The sequence below is a fragment of the Anguilla anguilla genome, chromosome 11 (assembly GCF_013347855.1).
Source record: "Anguilla anguilla isolate fAngAng1 chromosome 11, fAngAng1.pri, whole genome shotgun sequence".
NCBI classification, from domain to species: domain Eukaryota; kingdom Metazoa; phylum Chordata; class Actinopteri; order Anguilliformes; family Anguillidae; genus Anguilla; species Anguilla anguilla.
Genome location: NC_049211.1, coordinates 39,247,030 through 39,265,139, shown reverse-complemented (window position 1 = coordinate 39,265,139; position 18,110 = coordinate 39,247,030). Strand labels below are relative to the sequence as shown.

General features: G+C 44.4%; 1 protein-coding gene across 1 annotated transcript; it reads left to right on the top strand.

Moving 5' to 3' along the window:
• Positions 1 to 286: 286 nt before the first annotated feature.
• Positions 287 to 18,088, top strand: LOC118208133 (choline/ethanolaminephosphotransferase 1-like). The gene is made up of 9 exons (XM_035382500.1): positions 287 to 1,004; positions 3,182 to 3,654; positions 8,350 to 8,497; positions 9,265 to 9,406; positions 12,439 to 12,523; positions 13,239 to 13,370; positions 14,115 to 14,273; positions 14,991 to 15,116; positions 15,555 to 18,088. Exons 2-9 carry the CDS (start codon positions 3,271 to 3,273, stop codon positions 15,687 to 15,689), a joined length of 1,311 nt encoding a protein of 436 aa, XP_035238391.1. The 5' UTR covers positions 287 to 1,004; positions 3,182 to 3,270; the 3' UTR covers positions 15,690 to 18,088.
• Positions 18,089 to 18,110: the final 22 nt, after the last annotated feature.

Genomic DNA, 18,110 nt, shown 5'->3' with positions numbered 1-18,110 from the left:
GTTAGTATTACTAATCTGAAACCAGGGTTGACCCTACATGAATGCATTATCTTGTGTTTCACTGATCTCTGGCGGCCACAAATGCACATTGCAAGTAGAGAGTTTCCGACAAGCTGATGATGGTACGGCATAGACCTAAATAAATGACAAATGTGTAGTTTGAATATAGTTTCTGTTTTATCGTGTTTGCATTAAACATTTCCTCAACAGACAAGGTAATTCGCTAACTTTGCTAGTGTCTAGCAAGTTGCTTGACCAGAGTGTTTCCACGCGCAAGGTTGTTCAAAAAGTGCTGTAGTTTTTGTAGCTAGCTGGAAAGTTAACTTACCCAAAGAGCAGAAGACCTGTAGCAAAACGTCATTAAACAGATCAACCAGACATTACTAAAATGCATTCGTTTCGTACAAACTGGACGGTCATTCGGGTAGATTAAACGATTAAATAGCAATTATCAACAACATTAGCAAAGTAGTTAGCTAGTGAAAGCTATAGCTGGATTGGCTAGCAGAGTAAGTGACAGGTCAGATAAAAAAAAAACAGCTAGTCTAGTTAGCAAAACCACGCCAGCAAAGGAGCACGGATTTGTTCGGCATAAAATCATTCTGCATACTAACGTATGACCTTGCTAACACGATATTTTAAAAGATAGTTACAGTTGTAAATTTTGCCGACCACTTTACCCCAGTTCAGGTACTTGTTTGTTATCTAGTTCGAGAGCTGGTAAATTGTGCGACGGAAGTGGCTTCAGCGTTAGCTTTCCTGCACTCGGCCCAGTGGCGGCGTGCTGGGGAATTTCCATCCGGTATCAGCTCCTTGAACGGAGGAGATCGTTAATATTTTGCCCAGTGATCTGTGGTCTTCCGTCTCGGACACCCCCCTGCTGAATACTTATAAATACTCGAGTCATCAAGTTTTGGTACCCCGTTAGGTGTAGTGCCTGCGAAGGAGAACCTGAGAGGAGAGGCCGACACTTCGGACCGTTTTTGAAGTCTTAACATTAGAAGGTAACGTCGAGGACTGAACGAAGGACGATTGCATGCTCACCACCTAGCATAAGCTATACAACCCCACCATTTCACAGTTAGATAAATACAAATTTATATTTTAGAATGACCGTTGTCTAAACTTTTGTGTCTGAAGCGAACAAATTGAACTTTATGTGGTGCTAATATTTTTCTTGATGGTAGCTACTGATTTGCGACCTAAGAAAACAGCATTGTGTTGAATGATTTAGCTAGCGGATGCTAGCAAGCTCGTATTTATCACTACACCCTATCATCCAGTCATCGTCTGACTTAGCTGGCTTTAGTAAGCGCATTTGACACTTGCATGTGGGCACTTTCCATTTTCAAAATAAATGCTTATATCCAGCGAATTAGCAAGGCTGACTGGCAAATGAATTTTATTTTACTACATTTATAACTAGCTTGAATAGTTTCAAGGGCGAGCCTTCTCTGCAATTTGCTATAACGGCTTGGTAGCAAGATGCTTGTTCTGTAATAGACCAGTCATCTAACACAGATAGCTAACTTACGTCGCGTAACTTACATTAATATTATTGCTCGTAACATAAAGGTAGTCCATGTTACTTTGGGGTTAGAATTACTTCGATTTCTGCTTTTGTGTTGAAGTTATCAAGGTCATTCTACATTACCTCCAAACACATTCATCTTGCTAGGTGTGGCTCTGGTTTCGTATAGTTAAATATATATGATATTGCTAGATATTCCGTTAGCTAGGTTAGGTAAGCAGTCGCCCGTAACGTCGTACAGCCCCAGGCAGAATACACTGCTGGTGACAGCAGTCGGCTTGTATGTTTCGGGTAATTTTAATGAGTCAAATTAATGAGAATTATAACTCTTTACTTACGGTCAGTATTGGAATAGAAATTAATTGAACTGAGCTGTAGTTATTATTTTGCTTGACAACCCTTTCTTTAGATGCACAATGTTTAGCTTTCTTTGTACTAAGTCATTCACCTCGTCTAACGGTATGTTTTTAGACATCGATGTAAGACTTAAACCGAAATAAGGACATTTATTTAACTTTATATTTCCAAAGTTAGGCATACTTGGTTTACGTTAGTTACCCTCTCGTGTAAGTCTTTGGGTAAATATGTATCTGCACGAGCGTACAAAAACAGCAGCAGTGACGTGTGACAGCTCTTGCCACATCCTGCTCACATATCTCGCTCTGGGGTGTGCCATTGTTGTATCGCCCTTATGCAATGAGTCAAGACTACTGTAGACAAGAGCACTGTTCTGCTTTTGATCAGTAAAAAAGTTTATTAAATACGTTTTCACGACCGCACAAGCAGGGGCACACCACACACGCCCCTACGTTAGTCCTGCTAGTATATTGAACCAAAGTTTTGTCAGCTGCGGTGGGCATGACGTGTAGCAGATCGATGTTGGAACCGGGCTTTATTTTAAAAACGGTAACGAGGAGTATCACTTACGGGTCAAAAATACGTGAGATTGATGTGTGGGATCACGTGTTCAACGCGCAAACAACACGTGATTCCAGACGTCAATTTCAAGAATCGTTGGACCTTCCATACTAGGAAAGGACGCAAGGAAAACAAGCAAGGACGGATAAAATAAGAGATTAGAATTAGCGCACTGTCTTCTCTTTCTCTGTCAATCCCTCCCTCTCCCTTTACCTCTCTACTCATCCTGTGTCTCTGCTCTGTCCAGCCTCCAGCCTCAGCTTCCAACTACATAACATAATGTCGGGAACAAGCCAGTCAGCCCAACAATACTTGCCATTTTCCTATCAATAAAGGGTACCTAGTACTTGGTTTACCTACAAACTAGATAGTATCTAGCATTATCAATCCTGGTCTTTAAAACCCCCAGAGCTTCTGCCTCAACTTCGTGACCTGACAGTGACTACTCTGTGTGAAAAACATCTTCCTAATGTCTGTGTGGAATTTACTGTTTGCTAATTTCCATTTATGCCCCCTCGTTCTACTGACGGGTCAGTACAGTCAGGGGTCCCCTGTGGTTTTGTTGTAAAATTTAAATTCAAGATGGTAGGAAATTTATTTGAAAAATAAGTGCACGTCAATAAATCGAGGACAGGCGAATAATCGGCACAATATGGTAATGAAAAGTGTAATGACTGTAGTAGTAATAATGGTTGTGTAATAATAAATGGGCCTATGGTCTTCCCTCTGCAGGTGTGCTGGGGCCTCGCTGTGGATTCCCAGAGGCCGGGCGGGGTGGAGGCAGTGTGTGTGTGCGCGCGTGCGCGTGACCAGAGCTCGCCATGAACGGCAGCGGCGGCGGCGGCGGCCAACGCGCTGCTAGGTCGCGGGGTGCCCGAGGGGCGGAGCCGGCTGCAGATGCTCCCTGCAGCCCTGCCCCTGGGGGAGAGGAGCCCTGCGGAAGGGGTGGAGCTTGCATCCTGAGGAAGCTGGTCCAGCTGCAGGCCCCGCCCCTATCGCGCCACCAGCTGAAGCGGCTGGAGGACCACCATTACAGCAGCGCGGGCCGCTCCCTGCTGGAGCCCTACATGCAGGGCTACTGGGAGTGGCTGGTCTCCCGTGTCCCCACCTGGATCGCCCCCAACCTCATCACCATCGTCGGCCTGGCAACCAACATCCTCACCACGCTGGTGCTGATCTGCTACTGCCCCACCGCCACCGAGCAGGTAGGCCTCTACCCATTCTACTCCTACCTCCACCCGCCCGTACTACTATTCTACCTCCACCCGCCCGTACTACTATCCTACCTCCACCCGCCCGTACTACTATCCTACCTCCAACTGTCCGTACTACTATCATACCTCCACCCGCCCGTACTACTATCCTACCTCCAACCGTCCGTACTACTATCCTACCTCCACCCAACCTGCTGTACTGTCCTATCTCCTCCCAATCTGTACTACTGTCCTAGCTCCACTAAACCTTCTAGGTATACTCACTGCATAATGTTCTTTTTAAGAGAGTTTTTGTTTGAGTGGTGCATTCTGCCAGACCATCACTGCCCCCTACTGTTCCAGAGAGTGAACTGCAGGGGAACAGACAGTGGGGATGATGGGAGTTAGGAGATGTGTGGCAGAAACACTGACGGCTTTGTTTCCACCGCCACAGCTGTTTATTAGATCAGACTGAACACCGGTGGCTGCAATCAGTTGTTGACTTTATAAAAAGTAGATTTTCTTTTTCCACATTTCAGCATATTAGGCTACATTACATCATAGGTCAGGTCATAGGAAGTGTATTCACTAGTACACTGGCTCCTGCTCTTTTAAAATGTTCAGTTTTTGGCGTGCACAGAACACTTGCACACTGCCTAAGCACTTTAGAGACAAATAGCAGGATGAAAAGTTGAATATCGACGCACAGTCATACATTATTGGTTGTCTGAATGTTAACACCCATTACTGTAAATGAACTTCCTTGTTACTGGCTGTGTCTGTACGGTTTTAAGCTGTTGGGAGTAAATAATGAGGTTCTCGAGAGAAAGTCTCATACTGTTGAGTACAGGTGGTCTTGGGCTCACATCGGAATGAATGCAACTCAGTTAGGGTGCATTAAGTATGCATGTGAGACTAAGCAAGTTTACAAACTGCCCTCAGGGCTGGAATCAAAATGTTTTAAAGTATTTAAATGTGTTTTAAAGAGCAGCACAGGCCTGGAGAAACAAGCCAGCCTGGGTAAATCGCTGAACGCAGGTCTTTCACAGAACTGAAATAGAGAAGTGGCTGTTAATATTTAATGGATGACAACGGTTCCAAATTTCCGGCATCACCACACATAATGGTCAAAGGTTACTTTCATTGGGGGGTGGGGGTCTCGTGGCGTAGCCCGTAGAGCACTGGGCACACACCTGTTATGATAAAGCCCTAAAAATATATTTTTGGCTGGACCGCAACAGCGGGGCCAGCCCTACAAACGTGACTGTCTGTGAGTGGCTGACTGACTGACTGACTGATGAAGTTACACCATTGGTCGGCCGGATCATGTGTGTTAGGTCCAGCCATATACTAGGTTTTAACCTGGTCTTGTTTATAAAAGCTTATTTTCACAACGGTGTGCTAGACCTCAGAAACTAGTACTTTATGATTCTGCTAATTGTGGTTCAGCCATGGATGAACACTGCTTCTGTGGAAAGTTGAGCAGAGTGTTGTGTTGTTTTGTGGGACTCTGCTGTTAGCCTGTAGTGCCCTCACGGTGAACTGTAGTTTAATTCAGACACTTTACTCCTGCTGCTTTCTGTATGCAGTGATGTCCTTGGGTCACACACTCATATGATACCGGGTGAGCAGGGCTCGCTGTGTGTGTGTGTGTGTGTGTGTGTGTGTGTGTGTTATGACACCAGGGGTGTAGATATTATATGGGATACACAGGAGCCTCTGGCATCCGGTGGTCGCGGTTTTATCCGCGGTAAGCAGGTGAGGAGATTCGGGACAGGCAGCGTACATACCCCCTCCCCCCCCTTCTCCGGTCACAGCCTCTCTCTGACCCCAGCCTGTTACACTGGTGACCGCCACAGTTTCGCACCGCCATTTCGGAGGACGCGCACGTCCTTCCAGGGAGGCCTGGGTCCCGGCCAGAACGGGCTCTTCAGGAGAAGGGGAATAGTTTGAAAAAGGAAGGAGTCTCCTCAGTCTGGTTATATAACTTGTTTACCAGTGTCCGTGGCAACACAGTCCCCCCCTCGCTTCACACGCATAAGACACGAGTTAAGAAACTCTGGACGCCTGCGCGTATTTACGGTTTGGAGGAAGGGAAAGCAAGCCGTGGAAAATGTTTGGTTTTAACCGAATCGACCGTACGGAAACTCTCTGGCCCAGTCAAACGTGTCGAGGCTGTTGGTCTGTAATGGATTTGTTTTGGTCACGTGTGTGGGCCCTACAGTTAGAGCTGACTGGACAGTGTCTTTTATGAATGAGCTGTCAACCCTTTGAAAGAATGTACGTTTCTCTTGTACTACAAAGCCAGACGTAATAATCAGGGTTTTGTTTGTTTTGGGTTGAACTTACTTTTTTTTACGTTTGCATGCTATATTGATCTATCGAGCACAGAACAAACAGAGTCACTCTATGGTCTATAAGTCTCTACTAGGCACTGAGATGATATGGATATCAAACCTTTTTTAAATCTTTGTTTCATGACTCTGGACCTGTATCTGTTCTGTGCCAAATCATCAGTTTTTGTCAAAGGTTCGGAAAAGGCTGTTCTGCTTCTACAGGCTGCTTTTAGTCCCTCTCTGTGTGCAACACAGCTGATGGATAAAGTGCATGGAGTCTCTTGGCTCTCTGACCTTCGATGGGCCAGCGGCCCCTAGTGGAGCTCATTGGCCGAGTCGCTCGCTTTCCTGCGGCCTTGTGCAGCGAGCAGGACGCGCTGTAACTGTACACCGCACTCCAGCCTGGAGAATGCGCTGGCCTTGTGCAAACCGCCAGCTGGTCACCTTGTGAGGTCAGAGGCGGGGGCGGGGGCGGGGGGGGGGGGGTGTAGGCGTGGCACACTGCACACGGGGCGGAGATCCGTTCATCCAGGTTCCCACGGGCTGAGGATGTGGATGCGTTTCGGGAAAAGCAGCAGCGAGTCGTTTGGTTCAGGCAGAGATGGGCCGTGTGTCTGCAGCAGGGATAGGACACGCACGCAATGGGGTCTGTGTGTGTGTGTGTGTGTGTGTGTGTGTGTGTGTGTGTGTGTGTGTGTGTGTGTGTGTGTGCGCCCAAGGTTGCGTGTGTTTGTCGACAGCGCGTAGTGTGGTACACGCTAATGATCATCAATAATCTGAGAGCTCAGGCTGCTTTCTCTGATTTAAATCATATCAGGGAACCCAAACATTGTCATAACGGGTTCAGCATGCAAAGGTCTCGATGCCACACTGTCAAAAGTGAAAAACGTACAGCGTTTCACTTCAGACTATTTGCATGTTAAAACTAGTTTTGCACCACCAGTGCTTCGTTTTTGGTGGAAACAAGGCAGAGGAATCTCATTCTTTCCAGACTGAAAACGACGCACTCGCACCCAGAGTGGGCCCCTGCAAACAGAACTCTCCCACGCAGAGTGGCCCCTGCAAACAGAACTCTCCCACCCAGAGGGGGCCCCTACAAACAGAACTCTCCCACGCAGAGTGGGCCCCTACAAACAGAACTCTCCCACGCAGAGTGGGCCCTGCAAACAAAACTCTCCCACGCAGAGTGGGCCCTGAAAACAGAACTCTCCCATGGCGGCCCTCTTTCCAAGAAACCTCACAGGCTCTTTGCCCGCGGCTTGGGGGGCTCAGCAGGCTGTACTGGCGGGGGGGCAGCTGGGGGTCCAGCATGTAAATCACTACAGACACAGCGGGGGTGGGGGTTGGGGGTGGGGGGTGGGGGGCGGGGGGCGGGTGGGGGGGGTTTTGCTTTGAATCCGGCCCTCCTTTCGAAATTCCAGAGATCCGTGTCGAACATGCAGAAGTTGATCCTGAAGACTCGGGCTCCTTGGGTCTTGTGTTATAGTGAGGGGACAACGCTGCATTTGCAAACAGACGTGAAAAGGCAAATTTGGTATTTCGTAGATGTGTGCCTGAGGCCGGAGCAAACCTGGATTTGTCTGAAACTAAACGAAACGATGGGCGGCAGCGAACGGCTCTATTTCTGTCTGACTTGGGCTGCAGTTTCAGCGGGCCCTCGCTGCTCTTTGTGGTGAAGGTTCACGCATCAGCTAAAAGAGAAGTCTGTGTGACTCATTTGTGTCTGAAAAGCACCGCCGCTACTTCCTGCTGCCAGAAACACTCTTCTGTCAATTCCATAGGCTGGAATCAGGTCACCGGGGTTCAACGAACTCTCAAAGATTACGTGAATACAGATATAGGTTACACATAGATTTTTTAGCATGGTTCCAAATGTACTTTAGACTTTTTGTGCTATGTCAAAGAAATTGATTTTTCAGATTTACTTCATAGATTTTTGAGGTCAAAGTGTGTGTGCGTGTGTTTTTTTTTTTAAATTTATTTTTAGCCCAGGCTTAGAAGCTTTTCTTCAGTGTGATGAAATTAACATCACAGAGTGACAGTGGCAAGTTATACTGCTGAGGCATTTCACCTGTTTTAGCAGAAATAATTTGTGTATTTAAGAATAAAATGGGGCATTTTTGTGCATGTGCATTTGAAGTTGAGGATGACTGCACATACTGACAATGGTCACTCGGTCTGAATCGAACCACCCACCGGCTAGATTATTAATCAAGCTTCCTTCTCCAGTACATTGTGCATCCAGTGTTCTGTGTTTTTCTCCTTTCCTTCTTTCTCCTTTTGCGTGATATATGTGCTGCTTAAGTAGTATTAGTTTGCATTGTGCTTGTCATGACCGTTAATCTTGGGGCCTTGTGTGGTTTCTCTTCAGGCACCTCTCTGGGCATACCTGGCAAGTGCAGTGGGCCTTTTTATCTACCAGTCACTGGATGCCATCGATGGGAAGCAGGCACGGCGGACCAATAGCAGCACTCCTCTGGGAGAGCTGTTTGACCATGGCTGTGATTCCCTCTCCACAGGTACACATCTCACACGCTCACTCACACTAACACTCACACACACACACAAACTCTCCCACACACACAGCCCACCTGCCCTGTGCACACACAGGTATCATCCACCTGCCTGTACTTGCACAAGGGGCCTCACTGAAGTTGCCACTCTGTGAATAGCGCAAGTGGTAAATAATGTCAGAAGAATTTTTGTCGAAAAAAAATAACTGTTTGTTCTGCATTTCTGCAGGCAACGCAAAAGTTGCATTGCTGGCTGTCCTTCTAATTTCACACTGCCCCTTAGTGATGAGAGGCTCTAACTGCATAGTTTTAAAGTTTTAATTGTGTCTTTGCTCCACGTACTATGTTCCCTTGATAGACGATTTTAAACTTTCAAGCAGTCCTGATCTGTAGTGTGTTTGGATCTCGTTAGAGCTTGCATCTCAGTGGGTAAAAGGCAAAGCACACTAAGAATTCTTAAGCCTTATGGTGCTCACCAGGGTAGCTTGTCCACTGCAGTAGATACTTTCTCCTTAATGATGTTCTCCCAGGAGAACAGTGATGCAGCCGCTGTGCTGTGCTGTGCTGTGCTGTGCTGTGCTGTGGCTGACTGGCTCACATTGCCACGCTGTAGCCGATTGGCTCAAAATACCGCGCCGTGGCTGATTGGCTCGCAGCGCTGTGGCTGATTGGCTCGCAGTGTTGCGCTGCGGCTGATTGGTTTGCAGTGCTGCGGCTGATTGGCTCGCAGTGCTGCGCTGCGGCTGATTGGCTGCTCTCTCTCTCCCCCGCAGTCTTTGTGGTCCTGGGCACCTGCATCGCCGTGCAGCTGGGCACCAACCCGGACTGGATGTTCTTCTGCTGTTTCGCGGGCATGTTCATGTTCTACTGCGCCCACTGGCAGACCTACGTCTCAGGCACCCTGCGCTTCGGCATGTGAGTGCAGGCCGCCGCAGACAGGGGGCGCCACCAGCATGGGCTCTAGAGTGTGTGGGAGCCATTTGGGGTCGGGATACGCGTCTGATTACTCCATTCAACGCCTCCCGTTGAGTCAAAATGTCCGGCAGAGTTTGGGAGATTGTGGGTAGCTCAGACCAGGAAAGCCTTAGTCACGCTGATTATTAAACTTGTACATACTTGTGCCTTGTGACCGAAGACATATTTTTGAGCTGTTGCAACACTGATTTCCATTTAGAGTTGTGAAATGTGTCCCGTTCTTATCTTGTAAATGTAGCCTGTTAGGACTGTGGTTCCTTCTGTGATTCTGTGCTCCTTTCCCATAGGGATTTTGATTTCTGCAGAAACTAGGGTCTGCGTTAACATGAGGTTAAGAGTTTGTTCACGTTTTGTTCTACGGCACCCATGATCTCAACTGTAAATTCTGAAGCTGTTATGTGCTTTAAAAAAGTAAACTGCTACCAGGTTGCTATATTAAGACTACAACAACCAGTCAACAACAACCGTTGTAGCATCTTAACCCCTTATCACACAAGCCAAATCTGGCCAATTCTTGCCCATTTAGGGGGTACCCTATTTAAAGCTTTATAACTCCAGATGTGAACACCACAGAGACTTGAAAAATGGCTTAAATGAAGCGAGACATTTGTACAATTTACAATACTACCACAGATTAGTTTATATTCATAATTTTGGACGAAATAGTGCCACAAATGGAATTGTCTAGACAAAAAATCAAAAATGAATTTGCACTTTTTTAGTTTGCAATGAAATACTGAGAGATTGCACATATACAGCAGGTTAAACTATACATGTGCTGTATCAAAAACTTCTTGACCACAAGTTCATAAAATCTAAGGGTGGACATGTAGAACAACTATAGATTTATGAAGCAAAAACTAAGCAGTGTACCCAGCGTCTCCAAATTTACCCAATAATGTCTGAATTATGCATTTCTGTAAATCACAACATATTCACGTATTTCACTACAAATAAACTGTTTTTACTCAAGAAACTCACTGTTGCATAATTTTCAAGTGGGAATTACAGGCTTTCCGTCAGTACAGTGGTCTAAAATAGCTAGGGGTACAGAAACATATCCAAAATCTCTCCAAAAAGGAATGTAATGCTTTTTGTCCATTGTAAAGCATTTAAATGAGCCCCTTATGAAGGTTTAAGATGAAACATTGATATCAGATTTTAAATTAATGCAAATATATTGTCACACAATGCTGTACAGTACCTAAATGTGTAATGATGAACTCTTGTATGTATTTCTATACTCTGTACTCTCGTATGTTTTCTTGTATGGGGATGGGACGACGTGAAAACAATTTTCAACCGTCCACCACGTTTTGGAAATGTTCAAACACTCTCGTCATCAGGTTGCATGCTTCACAAAAACTATTACACTACTAACTAACGCTTACATTACAGTGCGAAATATCCACATTATATAATGCCACTAACCTATTTAAGGACCCTCAATTTCAAAAATATACGTATATAACCGAAATATTTTGAGCAGTAATACTTACATAGCAATGATGAAATCGTATCAGTATGTTCAGTAGATGGAGGCAGAGACAGTAAAGTGATACTATTCTATTCGCTTCTCTTTTGCTTCAGAAAACGATGTCAGCTAGGTCTATCAGCAAACATATGGCTTAGCTATGCCCAGAAGTCTTCAATAATAATAGTATTTTCCAAGAAATTATGAAGATTTGTTGACCACGTTTCGTTTAGTCCAGCGTCTTTCTGCTACCAGAGTGAATGCGCAAGTGAATGCGATGATAAGAAAATTTTCGGTTATACTGACCTCTAAAACGCTATTCCAAAAGAAAAATTAGACATGTTGTACATCGCTAAAAAGCTTATACTCTCACATACTGAATAAATGAATTGTCAATCAAGCCAGACTGTACTAAAAAGGGCGACAACGCTGTAAACAACACGTGTGGTATTATGCACAGCTATTTTAGAAGGTACCCAGGCATCATAAATGCGCGTATATTTCACAAACGGATTGTCCAAGACAATATATGACCACTCAGTCTCTGCGCGTAAAGCCAATGGTAAGGTTGTATATTTATTCAATATTTAGTCCCATATATTGACTGTAGAATGACATGGTATCATTTTAAAAAACTTTTTCTCATTTCTTTGTTCAGTGAGCAGCGTTTTCACTGCTGTATTGGCGTATCTTAGGGCTATTGTCGGGTTTATCTTGTTGCTATGACGGAATACGATTTTTTAGTGGTGAAAGAATATTTATATGAATGCCAAGATAGACAATATTGTCCATTATGTCATGGGTGGGGGGTGTAGTTGTAGATGAGACTGCAGGGAGGGGGTGCGTGTTAAATGAACGACTAGAGCGACAATGGTGGCGCTGCGAAACTCCGTATTCGGCATAGTTGTCATGTATCGTCTACTAATGAAAGTAAAACAACGCGTTTCTGTTTTTAACTCATACTTTGGTTGCAGTAGCACTGAATGTTTGAGTTCAGTAATCTCGGCACGCCAGCGTGCCGACCACTAGGGGCTTTGCGCTAAGAGGTTAAAGCATCACACACACAGACGCACACACACAGACGGATGCACGCACAGATGCGCAGACACACACACACACATGCACGCAGACATGCACAGACACACAGACGTATGCACGCACACATGCACTCACACGTAGACACATACACGCACACACACATACCCAGTTGCATGCACACACACAGACGCATGCACGCACACATGCACAGACACACTCATACACACACACACACACAGACATCCTAAGGCAGAGAAAAAGCGTTGCAGCATCAGAAAATGTGAAGAACGGTTTCAGAGCCAGCCATGCAGAAACCGAAGTCCTTCAGCGTGTAGCCTCGGAGCTGGGACAGCGGCCGTCTGTACAGGGCTTCCAGAAGGGGGCGCTGTGCATGTTAATGACCTGAATCACTGACCTCCCTAACCCTGCTCTTACCCTTCTGCCCTCTCTCCCTGCTCAGCATCGATGTGACGGAAGTGCAGATCTTCATCATAACCATGTACCTGCTGGCTGCCGTCGGGGGAACGGCGTTTTGGCAGTCTTCGGTAATTCTGTTACCCCTCTCTGATTTTCCAGTGTCGTCACTTTCCGCGATATTTTCAGTGATTAATTATCAGTGATCCTGCTGCTGAAGGTACACTACATGGCCAAAAGTGTGTGGACACCCGAACATCACACCCATACCCATATGAGCTTGTTTAACATCTCATTCCAAAACTATGGGCATTCATATGGAGTTGGTCGCCCCCCTTTGCTGCTATAACAGCTTCCACTCTTCTAGGAAGGCTTTCCTCTAGATTTTGTGACATGTCTTAAGTACGACCCATTCTACTGCCAGTGTTTGTCAATGGAGATTGTGCGGCTGTGTGCTTTATTTTTATGCAGCTGTTAGCAATTGGTGTGGCTAAAGTAGCATAACCCACTAATTAGAAGGGGTGTCCACTACTCTTGGCCATATAGTGTAGTTCCTTAACAGAGTAGTACACTGTGTAACACTAATTGCTTTATAGAGCAGTGCTCTGGAACACAGCTGAGGCTTACTGATATTGCTGTAGTTTAGTTAATGCTGCTTTAGCTTCACCTCCCCGACTCCATTTCCTACAGTCAAGACTGAAAGCCACTGCATTATGCTCTAGGATTCTCTGAATAGAATGTTTATTAGCTAACACATTTTGCCATAATGTGTTTTTACTGTTAGTTTTCTGCTAGTGAGATGCACAGATATGCGGCTAACCAATGAATTTTCTTTAAATCCCCCAGATCCCGGTGATTAATATCCAGATTAAAATAGTGCCTGCCATCTTGACTGTGGCAGGGGCTATCTTCTCCTGTGCAAACTACTTCCGGGTCATTTTCACAGGCGGAGTAGGGAAGAACGGATCCACAATAGCAGTAAGTTCTTCAGAATGTTTGCTCATAGGTAGGAATGTTCTAGAAAGTAGCATTGTAGCACATTAGTTTTTATGAAAATTAGTATTTTGTATCGCACTTATAATTTTAAACTTATATATATATATATATATATATTTTTTTTTTTTTTTTAACCCTTTATTATGATAAGTATTGTCATTTCATGCATTTCAATTGCACCAGTAGGGTTTTGGTTTTGTTCAAAAGTCATTTATGTTTTTCCCCCTTTCTTCTTTGGCCAGCCAAAGAATATGGCATCACAGGTCTACAGAGAACACTATATTTATACTGGCATTAGCCAACTGCCAATTCAGTGGACTCATCAAAGTGATGTATCATTATGGGTACTGCTGTAATATCAGGGACAGAAAATGATGACAGAGCTGTAACGTTTCTATTACCAAATGTGGGGCCTAGATTGTTCGAATGATCTGACCTTCTCATCAGATAAGTCATCATTCAGAGTAAGCACAAATATGACTGCCAGTCTCTCAGTTTCCCCTCAGGATTTAGGGATAGGATATGATCAGATAATTCCACATTGGATTCTACTAGGGAAATAAAAAGTGTAGAAACATAGGCATTTGTCCCCTAATGAATGAAAAGCAGTAGTAACTCAGTTGCAGCTGTGATATGAAATAACCTGCTCAATGGAGTGCCTGTTGGCTGGATTAATGGGAAATCATTCTTGTATGGATTTTGATGGATTGCTTTTTTGCCTCCCAGGGAACGAGTGTGCTGACCCCGTTCTTCCACATAGGGTCAGTCATCACACTGGCCATCATGATTTACAAGAAGTCTGCGGTCCAGCTCTTTGAAAAGCATCCCTGTCTTTATGTCCTGGCTTTTGGCTTTGTGTCTGCCAAGATCACTAACAAGCTAGTGGTACGTATCCCCATCTTCGTCATCTTCAGAGCCTCGAAGGGCGAAAGGGCGTTCAGCGTCAAATGAAAAATCAGATTTGGGGCTGCTGGGTAGCTCACTCTGTTGAAGTGCTACTTGTGGCGCATAAGTGGGCACTGCAGTCTCTGGTCGAATCCGGCCCGTGCCAGTTCCGACAGGCCGGGAGCCCTGCAGGGGCGACACACAATGAGCTTTGCATCGCCCAAGGGATATATACATATGGGAGGGATTCAGTTGGCAGGGATGGCATATCCACACGTATGATTGGGTCTCCTCCAGCCCCACGGCAGTGTGGAAAGGAGCAGCTGGCTGGCTAATTGTCTAAACTCTCCTGAGCCAGCAGGAACAAGGGGGCATACATGAGCATGCCTTTATTTCAATTCACAAATTGGACATTCCAAATTTGGGTGGGACTGGAGATGCCAAATTTATTTAAACAAAAGAAAATTTAATGCAAAAAAATGTTAAAATCAGATTTGGATTTGGAAATTATAGTGATTTTTAATTTGTTTAAACTCTAATTTAGTTAGCTGGTGAGTGCTCGACAGTCTTTATGTTGAACCTGGGCTCAGGCAGTATTTCCATGGTTATATAAAACCATGGTGTGATACACTATCTGTACCGTATGGGTATGTTGCACTGTCACTGGTGTATACGTGTGTTGGTGACGTTCTTGTGCTGTCTGTTTTTATTTCACAGGTTGCACATATGACTAAGAGTGAAATGTATCTCCTTGACTTGGCCTTTCTGGGCCCAGGACTGCTCTTTCTGGACCAGTATTTCAACAGCTTCATCGACGAATACCTAGTCCTCTGGATCGCTCTGGTAGGATCAAATTCATCCAGTTCATCTCCGTTAATTTAGTAATCCAAGGGCATCACACTAAAGTGCACTGCAGGACAATGTGTGTGAGAGTGTATGCGTATGTATGCATGTGAGTGTGGGTGTACGCCTAACGAAACACTCAAGCATCTGTAAAGTGCACCGTGGCTATTCCTGCCCCCCCTCTCTCTCTCTGTCTCTCTCTCTCTCTCACTCTCACTTTCACTCTCTCTCTCACTCTCTCACTTTCACTCTCACTCTCTCTCTCACTCTCTCTGCGATCAGTGTCATTGGGTTCATATTCACACTGTGAGCTGGTTTAACCTGCAGCTCAGTTGATCATGATGGTGGACGGAAGCAGCTTCTGTGGCTCTCACCTGAATGAGCTGGGGGCTGAGGGACTGCCGTGCTTGATTCGTAGTTGTTGGTGTGCGTCCGCAGGGCTTGTCCTTCCTCGACCTGGTGCGTTACTGTGTCACCGTCTGCAACCAGATCGCCTCTCACCTGCACATCTTCGTCTTCAAAATCAAGCCCCCGAACACACTCCCCAACCAGCAAGGGCGCAACCACCATTAGGGACCTCTTTTTGTGTTTTTCCACTTTTTGCAAAAAAAAATAAAAATAAAAAGGACATGCGCTATCTTGAAATGAATGTAAAACCAGTACAGCCGATGGTGAGAATATACGAGGAAAAAGTTCAAAGGAAATTATTTATTTCAATCACTGTCTTGTGCAATTTTGTTCTGTGTCCAGAATGGTCAGATTAATGGTCTCCTGACTAAAAGAGGAAAGGTTTTTCCATCTTGTCTGTCTGTTATGTAAAACTTACAGCTGTTTTTTTGGTAAGCAGTGGTAAGATAAAGGGAAAACTAATTTTCTGTTACTGTTCACTATTCATACATCTATGAACCCGAAGTGTTTAAAATACAGTGCAGATAAGATGTGGTTTCAGTTCATTTTAGAGTTTTTACTTTTCTTTTTTTTAAAATTGAGAAATAACGTTGAATTATTTGGTTGCTTTTGTTTTTTATGATTAATTTCAGAGCAATATGAGGGAGTAGTGTCAGTATTTCCTTTTAAAAAAAAAATGTACTCTGCAATATTGGCATTTCACTGTCTCACTTTCATAACTGCAGCCTCAAACAGTTTGGGTTGAAATGTTTTCTTTCCAGTCCAACAGAGACTGTGGCTGCTGCTCCTCAATGGATCTGCTGATCTTCCTTTTGTCAGGAGCTGCTTATCCTTCAGAAAAGGACAGATGGGCTCCTGCCGCCACCGCAGCTCACTGCTTTTAATGTTCGTATAGCGTTCCCTCGCTCTGGCGCTGTTCGTTACACATGCAGCTTAACGTCAACTACGTAGGTCCGCCTTTCGCCTAAAATGCTAAACGTATGAACCTGAGTGCATTACAGAAGTAACATGTATTGTTTTAGTCAACGAAAAATGCAAAATGGACATGAGGAAAATAATGTCTTATCTTTTGTTTACGTATATGTATATGTATATATATATATATATTTATATATATATGTATGTATACATATATATATATATATATATAGGATGAAACTTTTTTTTTTTCTTTGCTAGATTAAGTTGTGTAACACGGGTAGAAAAAAGTTTTTAAAAAGTTTTCCTTCTTTGCTTTTTCTGAACGTCAACCTCTTCTGTTTAGCCACTCCATTAGTCTACCTGAGCCAAAACCTTAAGCCATTCTTAATTTCCGTGTAGATTGAGGAATACTAACCTTTTTCCGAGCACACGAGCATTTTTGACAGCAGTCGTAGCAGAACTGGCCGGGTCAGTTTTAACACCACAGTATTGATTTGTGGGAGTGTGACTGTCCACTCTTTCTGTTCACCTCCCTTATAGCCCAGGCTTTCCCAGGCGTGCAAATGGCAGTTCTGAGTTCTGAGGAAAGGCACCTGCTTAATGCAGGTTAAGGAACATTTGTAGTAGAACTTAATTTCCCATTGGCTGGTCTGCGTTATAGCACGTTTGTATCAGCCTAGGCGAATGAGGCATGTTTTTTAGGACAGACTAGCCCAGCTTGACGGTATTTTGGCAGCCAACTGCAAGAATGACCAGTACTGTATATAGCTATCTAAATGAGTCCAAGTCCATTTTATGTTCTAAATCATTGTGTTCCTTATTCGTACTTGAAGTCTTCATTTCAGTTTGTCCTTTTTGCGCAGAATCCAAGATATGTAGCAAAGCTGGACTAATTTTTAAAATGCCTTTCAATATCTGCCATAGTACAGTATTTGCTTATATTAATCCTGGCAGTTACTCTATGTTACTACATGGCTATTACCTGTATTTTCTAGGTTTTTGTTTTCCCAATATCTGTAAGTTATTCTGAAAAAATAGTTCACAGTTGCCTTATCTCTTGAGTTGGTGTTTTATCTGACCTTTTGTTTGACCTGAAGGCCCACGTTGTTAGCAGTGAATGCTGTCTTTATTGCCTTGACTGGGAAAGGCTAGTATTGCAGTTTAACTAGACTACTAATCTCAGGTGTTAAATTAAAACATTAGCTAGAAATAAACCAAGGTCAGTAGACAATCTATTAACTCCATCAATGCAATGTAAAAACACCACCCAAGAAAGCTGCTACCTACACTTAGGTGTGGTTGTCTCCGTTCATGACTGTGTGTGTGGTTCAGTACGAGTCTGACTCTGCTGTGGTCATTACAGCATAACTCCATCCTTTCACTGTTCTGTCTGACATTCTGTGTAGATTCACCTGCACGTGTCGAACAAAGAATGTGCATGTAGCGTTATTTAACCCACTCCTTCCGTCTCCGGCAAAGGAAACGTCAAGACCGCTCCTGTTTCTGCTACCATTGTCTGCTCATTGCTGCATTACCGAGTGTACAAATTTATGAATGTCTGTCTGTCCATTTTCAAACATTACCAACCGTTTTCACAAATGCATGCATTGATGTACCGTTCTGAGTTAAAAAAAAAAAAAAAATTTAATTCAGTTATATTTGGAA

Bases quoted from the DNA above. Each gene is read 5' to 3' on its own strand.
- LOC118208133 (XM_035382500.1), top strand. From the start codon at position 3,271: ATGAACGGCAGCGGCGGCGGCGGCGGCCAACGCGCTGCTAGGTCGCGG. The intron at 3,655-8,349 runs GTAGGCCTCTAC...GTTTCTCTTCAG, and splicing joins GCCCCACCGCCACCGAGCAG to GCACCTCTCTGGGCATACCT. The intron at 13,371-14,114 runs GTAAGTTCTTCA...TTTGCCTCCCAG, and splicing joins AGAACGGATCCACAATAGCA to GGAACGAGTGTGCTGACCCC.